Consider the following 27,160-nt stretch of genomic DNA (forward strand, 5'->3'; position numbering starts at 1 on the left):
CTCTTAATGGTATGAGGCCTTTTGGAGAAAAACCGTGCGGGCTTGGCCTAAAGCGGACAATATCACACCATGTTAAGAGTGTATCATTGGGTTATTTCTTCGACAGAGTAGAGGGAGGAAAATGCTTTTCATCCTATCTAGTACGTTTTCTTTTCACGTTTTTGTGTCGAATACGATATTGGTTGGTTTGTGATTTCTTACATAAGCAAATTTTTTATTTGGGCTTTCGGGGTGGAAATTTACGCCATATAGCTAACTTATACATTATATTTATTATATATAGTTACATTTTAAAAAACATTACCAATCATAGCTATTATTTGAGTTTATAGCAAATTCACTCACATGTCTCATCAGACTTTTTCTTCGCTCTCCCAACGCCAATAATGCAAAGGCTCCAGATCCATAACCTCCATTTTAATCGGCATTGAAGGTCCAAAATCCGGTCGTGCTCCCTCTCCCTTGCTCCGGAAAAGCTTTGTCTTCTCAGGCGAACGACCATCACTGGCCAATGTTTGGATACATCGAAGGATTTCATAGATTTGGCCGTATTTTCGAATGGAAAATATAAACTAAATACCCCCTCCATTTCAATTTAGATGAGATAGTTTGACTTATCACGGAGTTTAAAAAAAAAAGACTTTTGAAACTTGTGGTCTTAAAAGTTTAAGGGGTAAAAGTTTTGAGGGGCCATGACATTTGTGTGGTTATAAAAGCCTCTCATTAAGAGTAAAATAAGTAAAATGAAGAGTTTAAAGTTGAATTATTTCCAAATTTAGAAATGTGTCATTTATTTTGGAACAGACTAAATAGGAAAGTACCTCATCTAATTTGAAACGGAGGGAGTATATTTTATTCTTAGATCTGGCCGGATTTTCGATATAGTTTATTCTTAGATCTGGCCGGATTTTCGTACGTCTCTAGTAACGCGAAGCCTGAAAGTCTCATTCTCAGATCTAATCGAATTTTTGAATGGTAAATACAATGTATTTGTTGAACATATGGATAAGAGTCAGAAATGTATGTTCCTATCTAGTTAGTTATTAATTGATATTGATAAAGATACAAGATCTTCATACAAGATCTTATTGTATTTGAGGTAGAGTAGAACTCATTGTATCCTAGTAAGAGTATAACATCTAGACAGTCATCTATTTATGCATATAAATATACGCTTAATGTACTCACTTAAATATACTGAATACAAGCATATTCTCTTCTCCTAAATAACTAAGTTTCTATATGGTATCAGAGCTTTCGCTCTCCATTGCGCAACTCTACTCTAGATCTAAAAAAATATGACAAACTCTTCTTCATCAAACCAAACACCAGCCCCATCAACCACGCTCTCACTCTCAACATCCTCACTTCACCACCTCATTGCCTCGTGTCCAATCAAGTTGAATCCATCAAACTATTTGATTTGGTGCACCCAAATATTGCAGTTGATTCAAGTCATGAAACTGACTAGTTTTATCAAAGAAGGCAAAGCAGCGTCAAGCACTGTTGTGACTATGGGTGGAGGATCAACCACTACTGAAATTGTAGAAGTGATGAATGCTTGGGAGGAAAAGGATGTCTTGCTGCAAAGTTGGATCTCAGGTACATGACAGAAGAAAGTATGTGCCTAATTGTTGGATGTTCCTCGGCAAATGAAATGTGGGACATCATTAAGGAAACCTATCTTCAGGCAACAAAAATAAGGAATGTCAACTCAAACAACAGTTGCAGAACATTAAACTTTGCTCCAGAACAACTTATGAATATCTGAAGGAGTTCAAGAACATCTGTGATAGTTTAGCAGCCATACACAAGCATGTGGACGAGCACAACAAAGTGATTAACTTTACTAGAGGATTATGATACGAACGCGGAAGTAAAATAACAAGAACATAAATAAAAGATAAAAAAGATAGAGATTTAGTATAGAACCAACTAAGAAAATTGAAAGAGCATTTGAAATAAATAAATACCAAATCAATTTAAGACTTAATTGATCCAAAACTATAGGAACAACCCTTAAGGGGAAGCAATTCCCTTGCAAGTTCACCTTAACAAGTAATCAACCAACATAGGAATTCATCCTAAACACTCTCAATGAGTTTTCATTCACAATATCAAAATAAGCTAACTCTAAAATGAGAGCCTTAAGGGCTATTTATAGTAGGGAGTTAAATATTACAAATATAGCCATCAAATATAATGTAGTCTTTAATTGTTGGCGTAATTATATATATATATAGCCGCCCCGTTATGAAAGTAGCCTACAATTAGAATTCAGATTGCTCGATGGCTATCTAGATTGTATTATCCTCCCTCCCTTAAAAGAAATTTTGTCCTCGAATTTGGGCATTTAAACAAAAGAAAAGGAGCTTCATTAGTAAAATTTTAACTTGGACATAAACAAGTGCCTCAAACTAACAAGTAAATCATATATTAATAAATTTATGATATGCCCAAGCATCCAAACCAATAAGTAAGACAAATCTATCATTCAAACCAAAATCTAATGATACCTATGGACAAAACAAAGCATAAAAGCTACCCAAAATATGAGAATTGTCATGAAATACCTCCAATCTACATACCAAGTGTGCCCCAATATAAGAATCATCAAGAAAAGTATTAACTCTCATAACTTTATCAAGTCCAAGCATAAGCATAAGCCAAATAAACAAGTCATTCTTGAATTCAAGCGGACATGAGAAATCAAGAATGAGAATGGTATATTCAGACAAAACAAATCTTTTGGCTTCACTAATATTATCATTCAAGAAAGATTTAGCATGCTTTTTAGTAAACTCATCACACCAATCCGCATAAAAGTTATCAACTTATTTTAAATTCAAAGTACTAGTGTAGTGGAACAAATTAGCTCTATCAAATATATGAGTGAAAAAAGTTAGAAAGTTTACACAAAGTAAAGAACTTTCATCTTTTTTAAAAAGTTTAGCTTCCAAAACAATCTCATTAGTAATCTCAAACAACTTCTCAAAAATGGAACCTTTAATCGGTAAATCCAATCAAACTCAAAAGATTCCATCTCACAATCAAACAAGAAGAATCAAATGGCTTAAAACTTGAAATAAGCAATCATCACCAATTAAAGAATGATCCTCAAACTAGAAAGCATGAACCATAGGAATCAATGGACCAAACTCAATAAAATTACATAAAGATACAACCTTTGCGCTTTCCCCAACCTCAATCAATGCTTCTTCATAAGCAAATAGGTCATTCAAACCATGAAAACAACTAGAATCACTATATAGTGTATCTTCATAACTCAAAGAACTGTTAGAATCAATAAATGTACCCAAAGTAACACTTGAAACATCACTATGCTCATCACAAGAAAAAAATGTGTTAAGCTTAGCAATCGTACTTTGATGCACTTCTAAAGATTCTATTTTACCTCCTTGAAGAATCGAAGAATCTTCACTTTGGGCTAGGGTGTATTCGGTCACCTCACTTGGAGTTCTTTCTTGAAGACTTCCACTTGAATTTTTCTTCAAAGGATCTACACAATAAGCCAAACAACTAGCAAGAAAAGCATTAGTCATGAAAGAATTATAAGAAGGATGTTCCTCACTTGAACTCTCTTGTTTTCTCTCTTCTTTCTTTTCATTCTTCTTTTCAATCTTTTCCTTTCCTTATTTCTTGGATTTATCACTCAATTCATTCATATGCCTGTAATCTTTACTCACTTGAAATGGAGTCAAAGGAGTAAGGACTATTTTTTTGTTATTTTTCACAAAATAATATTTATTAGTCTTTCCATCATGTAGATCACCCTTATAATATTGACACGGCCTCCCCAACAATAAATGACATGCTTGCATGGGCACCATATCACAAAGAATATTATCAACATACTTTTCAATTTTGAAACTCACCAAGACTTGTCTAGTCACTTTAAATTCACCACATTCATTAAGCCATTAAAGTTTATAAGGACAAGTATCTCTTTGAGTCTTCAAGTTCAATTTGTCAACCATAGAAGCACTAGCAACATTAGCACAACTACCACCATCAATAATCAAAGAACACACTTGATCTTTAATTTTACATCTTTCATGGAACAAGTTCCCTCTTTGGTTCATATCTCCAATCACTTGTGCACTTAATACTCTCCTAACAACATACAAAAGTAAATTAGGAGTGTCATATTCTACCTCATCATCACATTCGGCCTCATCTTCTTCACATGATTCTCTACTTTCTTCCCTTTCATTAGCTTCTTCCATAAGGATTATGGTTCTTCTATTAGGATATTTAATAATTTTATGACCATATCCTTGACATTTGTAGCACCTATTAGAGTTAGGATTTTGAAAATAAGGTTTAGAATTTGTTACCTCCCTCCTTAGCCTTCACCTTTGATTTGCCTTTGTCATTTTGCCACTTGGAGTCAACTTTTGGCTTGTTGTTATTTGAAAGAGATTGTCAAATTTCCTTGTTTTTGCTCCATGGAGTGTTGTAACTTTTGAATTTTCTTTCTTTGAGTTTCTTCTCTTCTTGGAGTTTATTTTCAACTTTGATAGCCCCTTGAAGTGCTTCATGTATAGTAACACATCTGTGCAAAGTTATTTGTCTAGAGATTTTATGCTTAAGCCCCGCCAAAAATCTAGAAATCATGAGTCTTCCATTATCATCAAGATTGGCTCTAACCCTAGTTGTCTCCAACTCTTCAAAGTAAGCCTCCACATTCTTATTTTCTTGCTTCATGTTGTAAAATTTTGTAAGCAAGTCATTCATATACTCTTTGGGTACAAATCTTGCTCTCATAATCACCCTAAGAAACCCCTAAGAATCAATAGCAATATCTTCATTTCTAATTCTATCCCATTCCCCTTTCTCCCACCAAGAAGAACCACAACCAACAAGTTTATAAATGGAATGCTTGAACCTCTTTGTATCGGATACATTGTTAAGCTCAAACATCCTTTCCATTTATATTTCCATTCTAAATGGAAGTGAAGTCTTGATGTTATTAAGACCCCAATCTTCCTCCTCTCCACACCTTCTACCATTTTCTTCATTACTAACATTTTCATCATAAGCATCATTCAAGTTTCTACCTTGATAATTCCTACCATGCCTTCCACCTCTCCCTCTAAAGCATCCTTGTCCATTCCTTCTAGGTTGGACTCTAACCGGTTTATCATATTGCTCGTCATAGTCTAAATCATTATCAAAGTTATTTTGCGGTTGTTATGGCCTAAGCAGTTGATGTTGATGCCCAACTCTTGCTTGTCTACCTTGTGAAAGTGGACCTTATCTTGGTACTTGATTATTAATACTTTTTAGTCCTGTTGTTAAAGCCACCACAATAAGAGTTATTTTCTCAATTGATGTGTCATTATGTTGGCCTATAAGGTAACTAGATGTAAAAAATATATTTCTTTATGGCTCCTTATAAAAAGAAGTTTACATGTCCCAACCTCCAGGATTCATTGATCCCAAATATCCAGATCATATGTGCCTACTAAAGAATAACTTCTTCACCTTGGTTTAAATGCGTCGAGGAGATTCTTCTCTGTTTATTCTACACTTCAAAAAGGGGATAGTACTTCTACTTCTTTATGTAAATGATATCATTTTAACAGAAAATAACTCTAAGCTTATTTCTGAGATAATTCAGCAGCTTGGAAGAGAGTATTCTATGAAGGATCTTGGTTCCTTGAATTTTTTCTCAGGCATTAAAGTTACATAATTCACAGGTGGTATTCATCTAAACCAAAGCAAGTATGCACCTGACTTGTTGAAGAAAACTCATATGCTATATGTCAAGAAAATGAAGACACCCTTAACTCAAAAATATGGACTACAGGAAGTAGTTGGAAATCCAGTTGATCCATCAATCTACAGAAGCATTGTTGGCAGTCTGCATTATCTTACACTTACTAGACTAGATATAACATATGCAGCAAATCTAGCTAGTCAATTCATACAGAAGTCCAATAAAATACATTTATAGGAAGTAAAAAGGATACTTAGATATATCAAGGGTACATTGGACTATGGTCAGATATTTATACAACAATCACCTCTCGCATTATATGATTTTTCAGATGCAGATTGAGCTGGTTGTTCTTAACAAGGAGATCAACTACATGTTACACTATCTGCCTAGGAGCAAACTTCATATCATGGTCTTCAAGAAAGTAACATACAATAGCTAGGTCTACTGCAGAAGCTGAATATAGAGCATTAGCTTCCACTACGGCTGAGCTAAAATGGATCACCTATATCCTACATGATATTGGCATGTACTTGAAAACACCTCCAATACTATTCTGTGACAATCTTAGTGCTCTTTACATGACTGCAAATCTTGCCATGCATGCTAGGACTAAGCATGTAGAACTTGATTATCATTTTGTGAGAGAAAAGGTGGCACAATGACAACTTGTTACTTAGTTTATGCGATCCAAAGATTGGCTTGCTGACATTCATACCTCCTTAAGGATCAATACACTGCTTTTCGAGGCAAGCTAGGAGTAGTGAAAATACCCCTCAGTAGCTTTAGGGGAAGTGTTGAAGATATGGATAAGAGTACGAAATATATGTTTCTATCTAGTTAGTTATTAATTGATATTGATAAAGATACAAGATCTTATTGTATTTGAGGTAGAGTAGAACTCATTGTATCCTAGGAAGAGTAAAACATCTGGGCAGTCATTTGTTTATGTGTATAAATATACGCTTAGTGTACTCACTGAAATATATTGAATACATGCTTCATTTTCTTCTCCTAAATAATTTCGTTTCTACAGTATACAATGTATTTTCAGGTGTGGCCAGATTTGTTTCGTCACTATATTGAAGTAAATACAGTGTATACAGTATTTTTCTTGGCCGGAAGATGCCATCTCCGTGAATTTTCTTCTATTCTCTACTATTGAGTCACATACAATGATATAGTATATACATTATATTCTCATATCTGGTCGGATTTCGAATGGTAAATACACAAGTGTATTCTTAGATATGGTCGGATTTTTGTTCGTCTCCGGTGACGTGAAGCCTGGAAGCTTGATTCTCATATGTGGCCGGATTTCAAATGGTAAATACAGTATATACAGCGTATTCACAGATCTGGTCGGATTTTTGTTCGTCTTTATTTCGAGCGTAAACACAATTTATACAGTGTTTTCCTTGGCCGGAAGACGTCATCTCCGGCGAATTTTCTTCTCTTATGTAGTCATTACAATGATACAACGATTGTATGTATCACTATATTTTAGTGTATTGTATGCAAGTGATACAAGCTGGCAACAATTGAACATTATTTACGAATTGTAATTAGGCTTTAAGGAGTAGTGCTTTATGAAAATTCCTCTATCTTGTCATGACATATAAAGGAAACAGAACGACTCGACATCTCCATTGCAAGATTTATTTTCTTGTGATTCATATTTAGTAAATTGAAAAATGCTGAGAAAAAGAATTAATAAAGAATATAAAGTCATTAGAAAACAAGAAGACCACATAGGAGAATATATAAGACTCGCATAATAAATACCAGTTACAATCATAGAAGCAACAGAGATCGCACATAATAGTTTTGTTCAAAATCAATTTCTGTTCCAACTAATTATTATTCTTTCATTTAACTTTTGTTTGTCTTATACCAGTAAAATCATTCAGGTTTTCCAAATTATCCTACAAATTAAAATAACTCCTACAATATGTAAAGCAATAGAAAATGACACAAATGATCCCTTAAGTTTAAGAGTAAGTCTAAATTTATCCTATAAATAAATCAGTGTGCATATTAAATCCCTTAAATTTATGAGGATTAAGCATTTCCGATTCATGTTAACACTGACAGCTAAAATTAAGGGACAATCTCCTGGGGAAGATGCTGTGCAGTTTTCCGATACTTTCCTTTCATATTCCAAATAAAGTTTCCCAACCCTGAACCACAATTCACTCATAGTAAAAGTAAATTTTCCATATTAATATATGTACACCATTAAATACCAGCCTCATGTCTGTTCCAGTTAAGGATTTTGCTGCACATGGCCTTCATTTTCATATTCCAATTTTATAGTTGGACTCATTGAATATTTTTATCATCCCATCCAAGTCCATATTCCCAATAAGCTATAATTCCATTTTGTCCGCCTAAAATTTTGATGCACCATTATTTTCCATCTATCATTTTTTTCTTCTTTTTTTCAGATATTTTTCACAAAACCTGGGATTGCATCCCAGTAAAAGGAATTTATCTTGATCAAAATTATTAGTTAACATTGAGAATTCGATCTGAGTTTGATGCAAAATTGGGTTAGGACTAATTAATTTAATCAGCCGTCCCGTCATCCATCTAAAACTAATTAAATTATCAGAAGTTGTAAATACCCTTTAGTAGCCATTTTATATTTTTCTTGTTTCACTCAGTATTTTAGATACGAGATCTATTTTAGATGTATTTAGCAAAAAGTAATAGAGGTCCAACTGATGAGAGATTTAAGTACTACACATGGCGATTTGAATTGTAATTTCTTGACCTCTAAAACAAAATGAGATTTTGGAAGTAAACTAAAATTGAGTCCTCCATATCCTAAAATATGGTCATATTCCATATTCCATATTCCAATATGTACAGTTTCCTTAGCACGTGATAGTCTTTCTGTTTTCTTTTCTTTTTATCTGTACCTAATATGCTTTTTTAAGATTCATGTTTGAAATGTTGAAAAAGAAATTTGCCTGTTGAATGTGGAGGTTTATGCAGTAAAATGACAAATATCACTGTCAGTCCACCCCCTCTCTCTCTACTCTTCAAATTTTTTCTTGACCAATTTATGAGAACACCCTAATGGACTGCTGAAATCACATACTCCCCTTATAATCAAATTAAGACAAATTATCTGTCAAAAAGTATGTGATATCACCAAAATGGAGAGGTTGTTTAAAAAAAAAAATACTCCTGACAATATGATTTCTTATCTATTATATCCCATGCTCTCATTCTTATTTCTTCTTTAAGAAATATGTCTAGACACTGCTAGGTTTTTTATTTTTTAAACATTACTTTAGTTTATATTGACCATCTTCGAGTTTATCTTAATCTTCTATTAAACAAAACAAATTAAAAAAAAAACATAGTTGGAAATGTTAGTTTAACATATTACTGTAACTTACAAGAAAACATTTTGATTTAACATACTATAACTAAAGCTGGTATTTTGATACTATTTTTGTATATACTATATATATAAATCTCTCTACTCTTTATATCTCTATTTTTTAGCGTTTATTTTCATTTTCAAGGAACACAAACGATATATAAAGGTCAATGCATGTTTCATTTGCCCGAAAAAGCTTTATTTTTCCTATTTATTTTCTTAAATTTTCTTTTCAAACTTTTGCCCCCACAAATCCTAATCTTTTTCACTTTTTACCACCGCAAAATTTGGCCATAATCTAAAGAATAACTTGTCTTTTCTTAAACAGTGGATTCCCTTGTACTTTATAAACAACACTGCACCCATTTCCCTTTCAACTCCTTAAAATCATATACCCCACTTTTAAATAACTCCATTAGAAACCTCCTTGCTTCAAAGCTCTGAACAATAAAACACAAAGTTCAGAGCTTTTAAGGTACGTAGTTTTCAAATTCCGTTTTGGTTCATTCTGGTATGCTTCACTTACCCTTTTCCTTACATATTTCAGTTCTTTTAATACCACAAAATGGAATCTTGAACGGACATTTTTTGTGATGTTGTATAATTAAGGGTGTGAAAAAAAAAACAATCTTGTTTTTATCTCTTATCTTCATTGTGCTGGCAAAGAAATGAGGGACTTCCCATCTTGTTTTGGTGAAAATGGGGTTCAAGTTGCTGATGCTTCTTGTTCAGCTGTTGGGGGTGTGACTAAAACCCCACAGAATTTAGTCACATGTGTTTATCAGTGTAAACTACTTGGGAAATCTTGTCTGATCACTATTGTTTGGACCAAGAGTTTGATGGGTCAATGCCTTAGTGTTGAAATTGATGATATGTCTCATCAGTGTCTTTGTAAAGTTGATGTAAAGCCTTCTCTCTTCTCCAAAAGAAAAGGGTCAAGGTCTTTAGAAGTAAATTCTTGTAAAATTGACCTACACTGGGACTTTTCACTAGGCAAGTTTGGATCTGGGCCAGAGCCTATAGAAGGGTATTATTTAGCTCTAGTTTGCAAAGGACAAATGGTTTTGGTCATTGGGGATCTGAGGAAAGAAGCATTTAAAAAGACTAATGCAACTCCTAGTTTTTCAAATGCAATGTTCATTTCTAAAAGAGAGCACATATTTGGGAAGAGGGTATTTGGTACAAAGGCTCAATTTTGTTATACAGGTCCAATTCATGACATTACAATTGAATGTGACTCTAATGGCATTGACGATCCGTGTCTTTTGGTCCGTATTGACTCTAAAACTGTAATGCAAGTGAAGCATTTGCGGTGGAAGTTTCGCGGTAACTATACTGTTTTAATTGATGGACTCCCTGTTGAAGTCTTTTGGGATGTTCATAACTGGTTGTTCAGTAGCAATTTTGGGAATGCAGTGTTCATGTTTCAAACTTGTTTATCGGCCGAGAAGTTGTGGACCACACAAACTTTGTCGGATCTCTCTGTGATGCCTTGGTCTTACACAGAGAGTTTGAGCAATTCCAAATCATCTGGTTTGGGTTTTTCTTTGGTTTTGTATGTTTGGAAGAACGAGTAATTGGAGTGTTCTTCTAGTATTCCCAACAAAGATATATTTTTTAAGATCTTGTTTGTGAACTTGGTTGAGTTAATTTCTAATGAATATACTTTTTTTTTCCTTCTTTTTACCTTCTGTTTCATCTCTTCATTCTATGATTACTTGCATATGACCTTTTATCTTATTCCGCAAAAGAGTCAATTTCTTTTGATTACTCGTTGTCATCTAATAGTATGAGTAATAATTATGTCCATAAAGTAGAACTTTCCTTTGAGTATAAGCAAACAAATCTGCATCATTAGAGACTAATCAGTGATTCTAGTCCGCTGAGCTTGTAATGATGGTAGTCTTTAACATCATAACTTTGTATAAGCCAAAATTAATGAGTGACCTACCTAAACAAAAGAATTTTTAATTGTTATTGGCACATTGATTATGTTCTAGCTTCTTGCTGAGGTAGAGAAGGGATTGGTATGGAAAAATTTCAGGTAATTGACCTAGATCTTTACAGCTTTTAATATACTATCTCTTGGTGAGTGTGTGTATGTGTGTTTAAGAAAAATGTGGGGATTTGTTATATATATTACTTTCAGGTTTTTAGATTGCTGTCTTTGGACTTATGTTAAGAGGCTTCTATAGTAAACCATAAAGTTATAGGGTCATGAACATTATTAAGCAGCTTCTATGTAAAAATGGAAAAGAAAACAAATCATGATTGAGCTTTTCTGTAGAAGCGGATTGGATCTCCAATTAATATCTTATAATTGCTTAAGTTATTGCAAAAGGTTCAAGCTCTGCGTGGTAAAATGTGAAATGACTCCTCAAACTGGGGAAAACACCTATAACCAAGTCCTGTGGAGCCCCGAACTTGAAAAGTTTGTGATATGGTTTCGAATTATGTATCCCATCTTAAGCTGATGACTGTTATGCTAAATAACTTGGTCGCTGATTTTAAACTTTTTACTGTAACTTGCTGTGAGATAAAGAACATGAACATTGCATACTTTTGAGTTCAGTTGGTCTGCTATTAGATCTTTAGGTGCAAGAAATGATATCTGGTTCAGAGATTTGCTGGTATAATCTTTTGAAGTAGCAGTGGCACTGAAATGGAATGACATCCATAAATTTGATTGTTGTGTAAATGAAAGCTGGTGATTTTTTATTTCAATTTTCTTTTTCTGTTACCCCATTTCAGTGTGAGAAACTTAGTGGTGAATAGACTTGAATCTTGATCATTTCTATCCAAACATTAAGCCATCAAGTATATGTAATTTCATATGCTGTCTCATTAAGTTTTCCAATATGCAAATTTATACGATTTTATATTTTCTCCTTGTGAATCTGGTGGATATCTTGTTTCTCTGACTGGTTTGCTTGTTTAGGCCTTAACGTTGAGCTGCTGCATTTGATTTTCTCATTTTTCCTTTCTTTTACTGTCTTTTAAGGTTAGCAATGTCATCCAATGATTCCTGGAGGATAACTTTTTATCTCCAAACGTTAGATCTGTTTGTCCTGTTGCATTAGAAGTGCTGTGATTCTAGGCAGCCAACTTTACATGGAAGATTTCAGCATTTAGACTTTCACAAAAATTTAATATATTAAGAAAAAAAACAGTGAAAGCTTTCAGGATTTAAATATTAAATCAATTAATCAATCAAACTAGTCGGGGTTAGCTACGTGCTTTCAACCCATAGGATAGCCAGTTTGGCCAAACTTCTCCAATTCTATAAGCATTTGTTTTTTTTACAAAGTGTTTTTTTTCAAAGTTGAAGTGTTTGGCCAAGCTTTTGAAAGGAAAAAAAATACCTTTGAGGAGAAGCAGAAAAAAATAATTGCTCTTCAAAAGCAGTTATTTGAAAAACACTTTTGAAAAAAATACAAGCTCATCCTTGTTGTATTCAACGAGCTCGACACACACGAAAAAGTTGTCGGTCCGTATTCATAAGTCAACTGGACAAACTGAGATCAAATAAATCTCAGACTAATTAAGTTTATAACAACGAAAATTCGATTCCAATACTAATTATTTGTTGTTTAAGCGAATTAAGGGTTGCCGATTCTGTAATCTGTAAATCTAAATGAGGAAACTGAAACAACACAAATCTAATTGACAAAAGAACTACATACCAGGAGTTTAGCCTGATCTACTGATGTGTGGCTATAATTCCGTAGTTTCGTATATTATTTGCCTTGCATTTTATATGCTTTAATGATAAACTATACTTTAATTGTGCTTAACGGAGTCTATTTTATGTGTAGGTGAATTGGAGATGAAAGTAGAGAAAAAAGGATACTTACAAGTCGAAAGCGTGCGCGGGAGCAGTTGAATAGGAGAAGCTGGCGAAGCCAGGCTTGTAGCTGGCGAGAGAACTGGCGAGGCGAGGCAGTAGGCGAGATCGAGCAGGCCTTATACCTGGCAACGCCAGGCTTGGGGCGAGGTCCACCAGGCGTTATGCCTCGCGAGGCCAGGTCTGGGAGTGTACATTCCGAGCTTTGAAGACTTATTTCATCTCCGGGTTTGACTAGGACTTGGCCTACACATTTAGGTCTTTTCCTACACATATAAATAGACCTAAATATGCCACTTTTGAGTACTTTTGCAACCGGAGGCAAGGATAGCTCGTGGAACAACCGTTGGGAGTCAGACTCATCGATTTCTATATCTCTTTATCCTTACTTTGTAATTTAATTATGCAAAATACTTTGGATATTGTGATTATGAGTATGAGTAGCTAAACTCATAATCTAGGGTTTTGATAGAACCTATCGGAGGCTGATTTTCCTGTTACATTAATATAGATTTGCCGTAGTATTTTCTCTATTTGTTCAACTATATTATTATTGTTGTTGTTGATTGAAGGGCCCTCAATCGACTGTGCCTATTTAGTGTGTATTGCTCGGGAGAGAGTGCATATTTAGGTAGTTGTTGAACAACATCACTCCAAACGTATATGAGGGATCAATATGAAGGGTTTAAAGGTGAGATTAGGGATAACAAAACCTTGGTGCGATCCGAGTGAGCCGTAATTAATGCCAGCTAGCGTAATTCGGGAGAATATGTCTAGTAAATTATAATAATTACTCGGGAGAGAGTTAAGACAGTCAGAGTGCTCATGATCGATAGAGAAAGCTTAGGCAAATTTATAAAAAATATAGCGGAAAAGATTCCGACAATAATGGAAATCACAACCTTAGATCATTCCAATTCTTATCTACAACCCGTAGTAGTTAGTTATTAATTGTTGCACTTTTAGTTAGTAAACATCCAAATTATCACTTAAATATTTCCGAAGATTGATTGCGTGAGTTCATGCGAGTTTAGTAGGTGTGTTTGATAGGTTAATTTCATGTGGGATTCAACTCCGGACTTATTAGCCAGAATTATTTGCAACGGCCGCTAAGACCTTTTTATAAGGCATAGTTGGACGTGATCAAATTTTGGCGCCGTTGCCGGGGAATTAACGGTATATTAATTGCAGCTAAAAGAATTGCTAGAATTTTTAGTGTAGTCGAGTTTCTTCATTTTAAACCAAATACATTAAAATTTTAACGTTTGTAGTCTTGGGTGTTACAGGTGCATGCCTAGGAACTCCTCGAGAACTGGTGAATTGTTTGAAGCATTATCAGATCATGAGAAAGTTTTAAGGCATCGAATCGTGCAAATAAGAAGGACAAACAGCAACAGAACTCAACAGAACGAATCGAACTAGACATGGATGACGTAATAGAAAATCCAAATAACAGAAATAATGCGAATAACCTGAACAATCAGGGTGTGGCGCCTCTTGTGCCAGAAGCAGCCTTGTATGATTGGGCACAACCTACTGCCGAAAATTTGGAAACCGTATTTGCAGTCCCTCAAATACAAGCGGAATCATTTTAAATCACAAACAACATGCTACATTTGTTGCAGAACAAGGGACTGTTTTCAGGGTCTTACATTGAAGATCCTCAGCAACGTCTAAAAAAATTTCCTGCCGATATGTGTCACACAAAGGCAACCTAATGTGACACCGGAAGCAATAAAGCTGTTATTTTTTCCATTTTCGGTGACGGGAGAGGCTCAAACGTGGCTCAATTCACTCCCCATAAACTCCATCACTCCTTGGGAGGAATTAGTGAAGAAATTTGTAAACAAGTTCTACCCACCCAATAAGACTGCCAAACAAATTGATGAGATATTGAGCTTCAGGCAGAGACCAACAGAAACACTACAAGAAACATGGGAGAGGTTCAAGGGTATGCTGGTTAAGTGTTCACATCATGGCATTATAGAGCAAATATTGGGGCAGAGGTTCTACATGGGATTCGCAGACAGCTTAAAGGCCAATGTTGATGCTTCAGTAGGTGGAGCATTTTTGAGCAAAACATTCAGAGAATGCAAGATCCTAATTAATAAGATGGCCCAAAACTCAGGATGGATGACAAGAGACTCTACAATCACTCTTGTAGTTCATTCAATAGCTTTGGACCCAAACAACTTCATAGCTGAAAATATGGCCACTCTAATGATGCAAATGAGTATTCTTACCAAAAATATCGATGAATCAGGCCAGAAGCAGCAGGTACACATAGTAGACGCAACTAATGGGGGCTTACGTACACCATTCATTAACCAATCATATGTTTGCTCGTGGAGTACGGAAGGTGACAACCAACACTATCAGGAAGATATGAACTATGTAGCCAACTATGGGGGATAGAGGCAAGGTGGTCAGAATTGGGGGCAACAGAATCAACAATATAGACCGGCACAACAGCTATAAAATAACAGCAACAATCCTGGAGCTATGAGACCACAGGGTCAAGTGGTGCCTTACCAAAGGCAACAAGGTTACAACCAGAAAAATCAGCAGTTGGCTTATCAACAACCTCAACAACAATAGATTGTGAGACAAGATGATGGGTTCACTGAACTTAAGGGAATGCTGGACAGCAACAACATAATGTTGCAACAACTGATTCGGTCCTCTGGAAAAATGCAAGAGAGAGTAAACTCACATGAATCAGTGATAAAGGGTATTGAGGTTCAATTAGGACAGATTTCTATGGCTCTAAACAATCGTCCCCAAGGTACGTTACCTGCAGATACACAAATCAATCCAAAAGATCAGGGCCTGAAATAGCTTATGGCAGTGAGTCTACGAAATGGTAGAAACCTAGATCTGGAGCAAGAGATTGCTCGCGAAAGCTTACCTACTGAAACACTTGTGCCAGTACCCATTGAGATCGATGATTTAATAGGGTTAACTGAGGTGACGGTACAACATGCACAAGAGAGCACAAACAAAGAAAAAGAGGTTGCGAAAGAGACTGAGGTAGCACAAGAAACGATAGTAGAAGCAGTGCCTGAGCAAGATAAAACTCAAATCACAGGAAAGAAGCGACCTCCAGCACCATTCCCGCAGAGATTAGCAAAATATCATAAGGACGAGCAATATAAGAAATTCATGGAGATGTTGAAACAAATACAGGTGAACATTCCACTGATTGATGCGTTGCGAGAGATGCCTGGGTATGCCAAAATGATGAAAGATTTAATGTCTCGGAAATTTGACTTCCAAGACCTGTCCACTGTTACATTGACACAGACCTGTAGTGCAGTCGTGACAAGACCCAAAGCTGAGAAGTTATCAGACCTAGGGAGCTTCACAATCCCATGCACGATAGGAAGCTATGCTTTTGCTAAAGCATTGTGTGATTTAGGGGCAAGCATAAACTTGATGCCCTTGGCTATCTACAAAACTTGATGCCCACGTCCATGTTACTACATCTAGCCGACCGGACAGTGAAGAGGCCTTCTAGTATCCTTGATGATGTATTAGTCCAGGTTGGGAAGTTTGTGTTCCCAGCAGATTTTATCATTCTAGACTGCTGGGTTGACGAGGAGATTCCCATAATTTTGGGAAGACCATTCTTGGCCACTGGAGAGTTTTAATTGACTTTGAAATTGGAGAGCTAAAATTGAGACTTCAACGCGCAGAAATCTACGCGGCGACCAAGTGAATTTGCTAACTGCTCTCTGATAGAAGCCGTGGATGTAATTTTGGAGGAGGAAGATGAGACCTTGAATGCTAAAGACCCTCTAGCAGCCCGTCTCTTGAACTTAGATGAGGTAAATGGAGAGGATTTGGCGGAGAGGGTGCTGGCTCTTGAAGGCCAAGGGTTTTGGAAAAGAGAGCTCGAATTTGAGCCTTTACACTTAGAAGAAAGAAAAATTCCTCCAACCAAGCCATCGATAGAAGAGCCACCAAAGTTGGAATTGAAACCGTTACCACCTCACCTCAGGTATGCTTTCTTGGGACCTAACTCAACTTTACCTATTATTATCTCATTTGGTTTGTTAGATTTGCAGAAAGAACAGCTTTTTCACGTATTGAGTGAGTGCAAAACTGCAATTGGTTGGACCATTGCAGACATTAAGGGGATCAACTCGGCCTTCTGTATGTATAAGATTCTACTGGAAGATGGCCACAAACCTTCCATAGAACATCAAAGAAGGCTGAACCCCAACATGAAGGAAGTTGTGAAAAAGGAAGTGATAAAGTGGTTAGATGCGGGGATAATTTTCCCCATCTCCGACAGCAACTAGATCAGCCCAGTCCAATGTGTGCCTAAGAAAGGTGGGATGACTGTAGTGCAAAATGTGAACAATGAGTTGATATCAACAAGAACAGTCACGGGATGTCGAATTTGTATGGATTACAGAATATTGAACAAGGCCACTCGAAAAGACCACTTTCCCTTGCCGTTCATTGATCAAATGGTAGATAGATTGGCCGGGAAGTCCTACTTTTGCTTTCTGGATGGATACTTGGGGTATAATCAAATCTCCATTGCCCAGGAAGATAGAGAGAAAACATCATTCACCTGTCCATATGGCGTTTACGCCTTCCGGAGGATGTCGTTCGGCCTATGCAATGCACCTTCCATATTTCAAAGGTGCATGGTGGCCATCTTCCCGGATATGGTAGAGGACATCATGGAGATCTTTATGGATGATTTCTCGGTGGTGGGAGACTCATTCAATGATTGCCTAAGGAATTTGAAAAGAGTGATGAAAAGATATGTCGAGACTAATCTGTTGCTCAATTGGGAAAAGTGTCATTTCATGGTACAAGAAGGTATAGTCTTGGGGCACCTAATGTCGAGTAAGGGTATTGAGGTAGATCGTGCAAAGGTTGATGTGATCGAAAAGCTTCCACCACCCATTTCCGTCAAAGAAATAAGAAGTTTTCTTGTCCACGCTGAGTTCTATAGACGGTTTATAAAAGAGTTTTCCAAAATTGCTAACCCCTTGTGTAAATTGCTTGAAAAAGATCACCCTTTTGTGTTCTCTGCTGACTGCAGGGTGGCTTTTGAGGAATTGAAGAAGCGGCTGGTGACAACACCTATCATAGTTGCTCCTGACTGGGAGCAACCATTTGAGATGATGTGTGACGCAAGTGACTATGTTGTGGGAGCAGTGCTTGGGCAGCACAAAGACAAAGTCATGCATCTAATATATTACGCAAGTAGAACTTTGAGTGGTGCCCAACTAAATTACACAGTGACCGAGAAGGAGATGCTAGTAGTGGTGTTAGCATTTGACAAATTCAGGTCATACCTAATAGGCTCGAAGGTAATTGTTTATACTGACCATGCTGCTCTCAGGTACCTAATTGATAAGAAGGAGTCAAAGTCGCGCCTGATTCGATGGGTGCTACTGCTGCAAGAATTTGACTTGGAAATCCGTGACCGAAAGGGAACAGAGAACCAAGTGGATGATCACTTGTCTAGGCTGGAAGGAGCCGAAAAGAAGGTTGAGGGGGAAGAGATTGTTGAGACTTTCCCGGATGAACAACTACTAGCCACGAGCCTTGAGGTAGCACAATGGTATGCAAACATTGCAAACTACCTGGCAAGCGGTATTGCTCCCTATGACCTTTCCTCTGTTCAAAAGAAAAAGTTCTTTCGTGACTGTCGCATGTATTATTGGGATGAACCTTATCTGTTCAGGATTTGTGTTGATAACATGATCCGGAGATGTATCCCCGAGATAGACCAGGAAGAATATATTCACCCGATTTGGCATTCCAAGGGCAATAATCAGTGACGGAGGCACTCATTTCTGTAATCGAGCCTTCACAAAGTTGTTAGAAAAGTGTGAGATACGCCATAAGGTTACCACCCCATATCATCCACAGACTAGTGGGCAAGTGGAAGTTTCGAACAGAGAAATAAAGAGTGTTTTGACAAAGACTGTGAATGCTACAAGAACGGATTGGGCGAGAAAGTTAGATGATGCACTATGGGCCTATCGTACCGCTTTTAAAACTCCGATCGGTATGTCGCCGTACAAATTAGTTTTTGGGAAGGCGTGTCACTTAACCAGTGGATTTGGAGCCTAGAGCTTTGTGGGCATTGAGGCAGCTAAATCTTGATATAGAAGCTGCAGGCACAAGTAGAGTCACAGAGTTGCACGAGCTTGATGAGTTTCGCTACCACGCTTTTGAGAGCACAAGACCATAGAAGGAGAGAATGAAGATGATGCATGACAATAATATTCTTGATCGGAGTTTTAAACCCGGAGATATGGTATTGCTATACAATTCAAGATTGAGGTTATTTCTGGGCAAATTAAAGTCAAGATGGTCAGGACCATTTTGTGTGGTAGAGATTCACCCCATTGGTGCCATAGAGATTGCTGCGGAAAATGACTCTCGCACGTTCAGAGTCAATGGGCACATGTTAAAATATTATTTGGGCATGGATGACGCGAAAGTAGTGTCGGTGACTCATTTGCTCGAGCCACCAAGGTTAAGCGAGCCTTAAGTGCAATCTCCTGTATTGTGTCGCGACATTAAATCAGGCGCTTCATGGGAGGCAACCCATTGTAATGTTGTAATGTTGTATTCGTCGTGCCGCGACATTAAATAAGGCGCTCATTGGGAGGCAACCCAATTCGTAGTTGATTTTTAGTGTAGTTATAATTTTTCTTTTCGTTTTTAGGTACTAACAAGTTTGCAGGTGATTAAGCGGCGCATGAAGAAGACCAAGCGAGGGAGGGGCATTCAGGATTTGGGGTTGAGCTATGTATTCAAGAACACATGGGACATTAATCTCAATCTAGTTCGAGAATTCTATGCAGGGTTTGATCCGCAGAATACTGAACAGCTGGTGCCGATTCATGGATGATTGATAGATTTTTTAGCCACAGCCATATGTAACTTTTTAGGTGCTCTGGATGTTCCTGTGGATCCATTGGACCACTTCATTCGCCAGCCTACATATAGAGAGCTGAGACACACGCTTTGTGGTGTCGATTCTACGGCAGCATAGGTCCGGGATAAGAAAACAAATCGGCACAAGAGGTTCCCCAGGAAGAAGATGAGGGCGGAGGCTCAAGTGTGGCTTAAACTGATAAATGCACAGCTCCTACCGTGAAATCATGACATGCTCATTATCCGTGAGAGGACCTGTGCGCTCTACTTCCTCATGACGGGTCAAAGGGTGAATGTGGGTCATCTGATCCGCTACCGGATGTCTTTAGTCAGAACGAGTAAGAAGGTCGATCGAATGCCATTTGCCAAATTTTTTAACTCAATTCTTAAGAAACGAGGAGGTTGCGGAGGAGCCAGAGTTTGACCACACCAACGATCAGCCCCTACATCAAACAGACATCACTAGTCTCCGGCTGAAAGAAGAGATTTCCATGAAATCTTTGATAGGTGCCGAGCGCAATGCTTGTGATGATAGTTTTATGGCCCATCTCTATGGGATGATGGATTTGCAGCTGAGGATAGGGGGTCAGTTGGCCACATCTGAGGAAAGGACCTTATTGGAGCAGTGGTACCCGCTCAATGCTCATACCCAACAGTTGGTTGGGGTAGGTGATGGCTACAGATTCCCCGATGATGAGGATATCAACATACCTGAGCAGCCTGAGGCCGAGCCGGAGTAGTCAGATGATGAGGACGATGATGATGATGGGGAAGAAGTGCAGGATGAAGAGTGGAGAGCCTCAGAGGATGAGGACGTAGTTTGATCAGGGAGTTTCCTTGCATCCTACTCATTTTTCTTGTTTTGTCAATTTGTACATGCACTGAGGACAATGCATGATCTAAGTGTGGGGTGGGGACTTGTAGAAATTTCTTGTAGTTGCTTGTTTTTGTTATTTTAGTAAGTGTCGTTTTTGTTAGATAATTGTTTTAGTTATTTGTTTTAAAATTTAGTTTTAGTGATTTGTTTTTGTTATTTATTTTGGTTAGAAAAAAATTATATATATATATATATATAAATCGGACTCTTCCTGACGATGGATCTCCTAGACAGTTTTCTTGAGGGAAGCAAGTCTAGAGAAAAATACCAATTTTTTTTTAGGTAGTGTAGTAATTCCCTCTTGGTTTTTCTTTGGGTCGCGGTTCTTTTTCAAGGGTTTTTAGTTGAACTGGGTAGAGTTAGTTTTAATATTATGAGTAGGAACCACGAGGCTATGCATTTAATGGAAGCAATATCTCTTAGCTTTGTTATGCCTTGAGAATAATTAGTACTACGGTTGTGACGCTTAGGCTCGGTTTTCGACTCTAGTATAAGTACCTTAAATCGTAGATTCTTAATTTTGCTTAACTTCTTTGACTGGAGTGTCGTGGTAAAACCAATCCTGAGTGAATTATGTGCCATGTCTGTGTGAGATTTGTATGTATTCTGTGTATTGTATTTGATGTCTAGAACTTGCCCTGTGTGTGTGCAAAGCGAAATAGTAGTCTTGTTCATTCTTAGAAGTGATATAGGCGTTTCTTTGTTAAGCCAGATATATATAGTTTACCCACCTAAAAGTTATGTATCGTAGTTAACCCCTTTGAGCCTATAATCATGTTTCTTTGGTAACCATATTACAAGTCGTACCCCTTTGTTTGAATCGACCATATATTCGAACCTTGTCACCTCTCATGAGCACTTGAATTGTGATGAAGTATGAAAAAGTTAAAGTGTGGGGTGGTGGGTTGGCTTTTGAGTGGAACAATTGAAATAAGGAGAAATGTGCACTTTCTTGAAAAAAATAAAAGTGAAAAAAAATAATAATAGTTGTATTGTACGAAAAATAATTCTTGATGGCGGTGGCTAGTGATATAATGGTGCTTAAAGAAGTAGGGGGTAATATAAAGTGAAGTTAAGATGGAGTTTTGGTTTGACATAAGTATGGGCTTGAATATTAAAGTGTATATATAAAAGTGCTTAAGGGAGGTGTAGTCACTTATATCCAAATGTATCCTGTCCGACCCGCAACCTACATTACAACCAATCAAAGTCCTACTTGATCTCAGACTGAATGAACTCGATTAGTAGAGTATTATACTACAGGCAAGCCTATGATGCATCATTTGTGGCATATGAATGTTATTTCTGAGAGCGAGTAATTTTTTTGCCTATCTTGAGTTCCTACGCTCTTAAAATTTATTGTATGTGGAACTGAGCTCTTTATTGGGTGAGGGCATGTGATTCATAAAGGAAAGGTAATATCGTTGACCTCCATGTTAGAGTAAGTAAGTGAATTGTGAACAAGTCATGGTATTTGTGAGTCAAATCTTGAGGCGAGGATGTTACACCTTAGTTCTTAGACTATTTTAAATATTCTTGGTGTAATGAATTATGGGAATTGCTTAGTGAGGTTGTGCCTGTAAGTGTAGTTTGATTGCGCGAGGACGCGCAATGTTTAAGTGTGGAGTATTGATGTGTGGCTATAATTTCATAGTTTCGTATATTATTTTCCTTGCATTTTATATGCTTTAATGATAAATTACACTTTAATTTTGCATAATGGAGTCTATTTTATGTGTAGGTGAATTGAAGATAAAAGTAGAGAAAAAAGGATACTTACAAGTCAAAAGCGTGCGCGGGAGCAGTTGAATAGGAGAAGTTGGCGAGATACCTAGCGACGCCAGGCTTGTAGCTGGCGAGAGACCTGGCGAGGCGAGGCAGTAGGCGAGATCGAGCAGGCCTTATACCTGGCGAGCAGGTCCACCAGGCGTTATGCCTCGAGGCCAGGTCTGGGCATGCACATTCCGAGCTTTGAAGACTTATTTCGTCTCCGGGTTTGACTAGGACTTGGCCTACACTTTTAGGTCTTTTCCTACGCATATAAATAGACCTAAAAAGGCCACTTTTGAGTACTTTTGCAACCGGAGGCAAGGATAGCTCGTGGAACAACCGTTGAGAGTCAGACTCATCGATTTCTACATCTCTTTATCCTTACTTTGTAATTTAATTATGGAAAATACTTTGGATATTGTGATTATGAGTATGAGTAGCTAAACTCATACTCTAGGGTTTTTATGGAACCTATTGGAGGATGATTTTCCTGTTACGTTAATATAGATTTGCCGTAGTATTTTCTCTATTTGTTCAACTATATTATTATTGTTGTTGATTGAAGGGCCCTCAATCGACTGTGCCTATTTAGTGTGTATTACTCGGGAGAGAGTGCATATTTAGGTAGTTGTTGAACAACATCACTCCTAACGTATATGAGGGATGAATACGAAGGGTTTAAAAGTGGGATTAGGGATAACGAAACCTTGGTGCGATCCGAGTGAGCCGTAATTAATGCCAGCTAGCGTAATTCGGGAGAATATGTCTAGTAAATTGTAGTAATTACTCGGAATAGAGTTACGACAGTCAGAGTGCTCATGATCGATAGAGAAAGCTTAGGCAAATTTATAGAAAACCTAGCGGAAAAGATTCCGACAATAGGGGAAATCACAACCTTAGATCATTCCAATTCTTGTCTACAATCCGTAGTAGTTAGTTATTAATTATTGCACTTTCATTACGTAATATTTAGTTAGTAAACATCAAAATTGTCACTTAAATATTTCTGAAGATTGATTGCGTGAATTCATGCGAGTCTAGTAGCTGTGTTTGATAGGTTAATTCCCTGTGGGATTCGACTCCGGACTTATTAGCCAGAATATATTTACAACGATCGCTTAGTCCTTTTTATAAGGCATAGTTGGGCATTATCATCTACTTATAGGGAAAATGTAATTTTACAGGATCAAATCGAACAAATAACTGTCTACAACCAGTACAGATCTACAATTTCATTATATGAATTAATTTCGAATGAGAAACAAACGCAGACATGACAACCAATTCTAGATAAACCAAAGCATTATATGAATGCCGGATTTATAAGGAATGGATTACAAGATATCAAATCTGAAACAGAACAATCAACTGGAAACGAGCCTTGCCAGATTGGACTGACCAGAAGGTACATCTCATCAAGCATTCCAGAAATATCAGAAAAAATAAACAGTAATCACATGCACAATGAAGCAACATGGATAACAGTTACTATTATAACTATTATTATTATTATTATTCTCAAGCCACAACCAAGATTATTTTCCAGCAGATGTGAACTCGACACATATTTACAAGAAACAAGTTACCACAGTTTCTCCTTCACTACTAACAACAGCTTCAACTACCTATGTCTCTTTATCATCTATTCAGCAATCTCAATGCTGCCCTTTCTTCTTCACTGTGACCAAATCTAAAGTAGAGCCATATGCTTTATGCAGAGTTTGAGCAGACCAGGCATGTCCATCATCAACTGTAGGCATCCTAACTTCCATGAAAGGAGGAGGGCATTTCGCCCCTGGAATGATTACACCAGCAAAGACTCTCAGCACATTAGAAGCATCAATGTCCATGCACACATTAATCTCCGGTACACCTTTAGGTACGGGAGGTATTCCTGTGATCTTAAAATACCCTAAGAGATGGTTATCTTCCACAGTTTTCTTGTCACCTTCATAAACGAAGATCAATGCTTCAGCTTGGTTGTCGTGGACGGTAGTGAAATTCTGTTCTTTCCTTACCGGGGTTGTGGTGTTCTGATGAATAATTGGTACAAAGTTGCTTCCATCAGCTTGAATGCCAATGCTTAAAGGAGTTGCTTGAATGGTTAACAGGTCCAAACTCCCAAAAGGATCACTAATTCCGGAAGCCACTGCTCCTTCCAGTGCTGCACCGCGTACAGCTGCCTCCAGCGGGTTCATTCCTGAATAAAACTCTTCTCTTTTGCATATACTCATCACAATATTCCGAACCTTTGGAATGTAGGAACAGCCACCAACAATTATTACATCATGTACATCTTCTGCTTCTAGTTTAGCATCACGCAAGCAACGTTTTATCAAAGTCCCACATTTCTCGAACACCTCTTTATTTACCTCTTCAAATTCTGCCCTCTCAACAAACTTAGATATTTTTGATCCGTTTCCCAAGTCAACATCGATTCGGACACTCATTTCGGATGAGAGTTTGTGGATAGCATCCTGGGTGGCAACTCGAAGCAACCCCATTCTCTTTATTTCTTCAATCCCGTGGCTCGAGAATAAATCATCCATGTTGGGTAAGAGGTGACGCATAAGATTTTGAAGTAGATCCTCACCACCAACAGTGCTGCCGGCCAAGGCCTTGATCTGAGAAACACCTCCGGCTGTAGCTGTTAGAGCTACATCACAATACCCTGCGCCCATATTGAATATAAGAGCTATCTTCTCACTTCCGCTACCCATATTTTCATCTGCAGACTGTTGTTGCTGCTGAGCATACAACAGAGCAACTGCAGTTGGTTCAGGCATCAATCTTAGAACATGAAGCCCTGCCATGGCGCAGGCTCGTTCAATTCGGGTCAACTGGAATCGGCTAAATGAAACCGGAATTGTTAAAACCACATTCCTTACAGGGCGTCTCAGTTTAATTTCAGCCATGGCTCTTAGTTCAACTAGAAAAATAGCAAGAACTTCTTCAGGAGTAGTGGACCTCCACATATTGTTCACTAGGGCAGCAATAAATGGCCTAACACCAATATCTAAAGTTTGAACCAAAAAGGGGAGATTCTTGCTGGCGTGAACCACAGGATCTGTATCAACTCTGCCAATGAGACGTTTCATGTTGAAGATTGCAGCTCCAGACAACATATCATATTCGTGAGCCAATTCATCGCTAACACCACCAGCTGGGACCTCATCTTTGAAGGTAACATATGATCTCATCAATTTCCGATTTCTCGTGTTTCTAAGGAGCTCAACCTGAGATCCATTCCAAACTGCCACACTGCATTGAGATGTACCAATGTCAAGTCCAATCGCTATCTCAGGGAAAGCAGGTGAAGTCTTTTCCTCCCCGGTTGTTTCACTGTCGGATGCCACAGTGTATGCTTGTTCAGCCATGAACACACTACACAGACTAAAGAACACCTGCAATGAAAATACATACATATCCGCTGATTAAAAAAATTGAAAAGTAATCCAGTTGATACTTCGTACAAGAATAATCGGTAATATCTATCATGTTCAAGGCCCATCTCTCTTGTCCCTCACACACACACACACACACCAAAATAAATAAGGAAATATGTATAACATGATTTTTTTTTTTCTGCACTTGTGTATTCAATTACCAAATGTGACTGTTTTCATTCCAAATTCTGGAAAAAGGAAAAGGGGGAAAGGAAATTGAATCAAAATACAGAAACTCAAGCAACATTCCAGAATTAATTAGTACCAAAGCGAAGCAACACGACTTCATTTGTGATTAAGTAGATTAAGGATATGGAATAACAAAAATACTTTTACCAAACCCACATGAGTTAAAGCTGAACTTTTGCACTAGACAAGCCAACATTGATGAATGAAATAATCAAACAAAATAAAATATCCATATTCATTCAGAAAGAATCATTCTTTCTTGTGATAAGTTTGAAACTAATGGATATGACAAAGAGATGGAATAATAAAGACAGTATTATCAACCCCACATGAGTAAAAACTGCAGCTTGATTAGTGACAAAATCAAACAAAGAAGATACACATGTTCATTCACAAAGCAACATGCTTTCTTGTATACCAGTAAGCTTTAAACTAAAGAGTATAAAGCAGAGATTGAAATGGAATAAATATGATAGTATTATCAACCCCACATAAGTAAAAATTGAAACTTGCAATAGACGTACCAACAGTAATGAATTAAGCAACCAAACAAAGAGAAGTAGAGAACTACATATTCATTGTGAAAGAACAGCTCTTTCTTCACTTGTGATAAGTTTTAAAGTAAAGGGTATCTATTAAAATCAAAGAAAGCTCAAGAAAATGCAGAATATAATAATATTATTACCACACAAGGTAGAAGAACTCACTGTTTAAGCAGAGAGAGAGTGGAGACTTACTTATAGAGTGAGCAGAATATTGGTAATTTGGTACTATGGGGGAGCAGAGTAAGTGGAGAAAAAGAGAAGATAATACAGAAAGTGCTGAGCAAATGAAAGAGAGCGCCAGAAACTTCTAATATCTAATACTCCTAGAAAGAAGACTGAATGAAGCGCCGAACATGTTCTAGAGAGACAGAGAAGGGTCATGAGAGACTTCCAGGGTCGGGTCAGGTCGGTTCTGCTTAACCCGTTAATTGTGAACT

At 37.3% G+C, this 27,160-nt stretch overlaps 2 protein-coding genes and 1 non-coding gene across 5 annotated transcripts; 1 reads left to right on the forward strand and 2 right to left on the reverse strand.

Annotated features, from left to right (window-relative positions):
- Positions 1-9,595: 9,595 nt before the first annotated feature.
- Positions 9,596-10,823, forward strand: LOC107769991 (uncharacterized). Its single transcript, XM_016589245.2, has one exon. The coding sequence runs from the start codon at positions 9,806-9,808 to the stop codon at positions 10,712-10,714; it is 909 nt and encodes a 302-aa protein (XP_016444731.1). The 5' UTR covers positions 9,596-9,805; the 3' UTR covers positions 10,715-10,823.
- Positions 10,824-14,856: 4,033 nt separating this feature from the next.
- Positions 14,857-14,963, reverse strand: LOC142169267 (small nucleolar RNA R71). The gene has a single exon (XR_012698977.1). It is a non-coding gene; the product is annotated as a small nucleolar RNA R71 (small nucleolar RNA).
- Positions 14,964-24,028: 9,065 nt separating this feature from the next.
- Positions 24,029-27,160, reverse strand: LOC107769992 (heat shock 70 kDa protein 8-like). 3 transcript variants are annotated; one of them, XM_016589246.2, is made up of 2 exons: positions 26,916-27,160; positions 24,029-25,947 (listed from the first exon to the last, which is right to left on the reverse strand). In XM_016589246.2, the coding sequence occupies exon 2, from the start codon at positions 25,918-25,920 to the stop codon at positions 24,199-24,201; it is 1,722 nt and encodes a 573-aa protein (XP_016444732.1). In that variant the 5' UTR covers positions 25,921-25,947; positions 26,916-27,160; the 3' UTR covers positions 24,029-24,198. The 3 variants fall into 3 exon arrangements, with proteins under 3 accessions (XP_016444732.1, XP_016444734.1, XP_016444733.1); XM_016589248.2 differs by having other exon boundaries at positions 26,886-27,104; XM_016589247.2 differs by lacking the exon at positions 26,916-27,160 and adding an exon at positions 26,703-26,890.

The sequence above is a fragment of the Nicotiana tabacum genome, chromosome 14 (genome assembly GCF_000715075.1).
Source record: "Nicotiana tabacum cultivar K326 chromosome 14, ASM71507v2, whole genome shotgun sequence".
NCBI classification, from domain to species: Eukaryota; Viridiplantae; Streptophyta; class Magnoliopsida; order Solanales; family Solanaceae; genus Nicotiana; species Nicotiana tabacum.

Excerpts from the sequence above, each read along its gene's own strand:
- LOC107769992 (XM_016589246.2), bottom strand. The coding sequence starts at position 25,920 with ATGGCTGAACAAGCATACACTGTGGCATCCGACAGTGAAACAACCGGG.
- LOC107769991 (XM_016589245.2), top strand. The coding sequence starts at position 9,806 with ATGAGGGACTTCCCATCTTGTTTTGGTGAAAATGGGGTTCAAGTTGCT.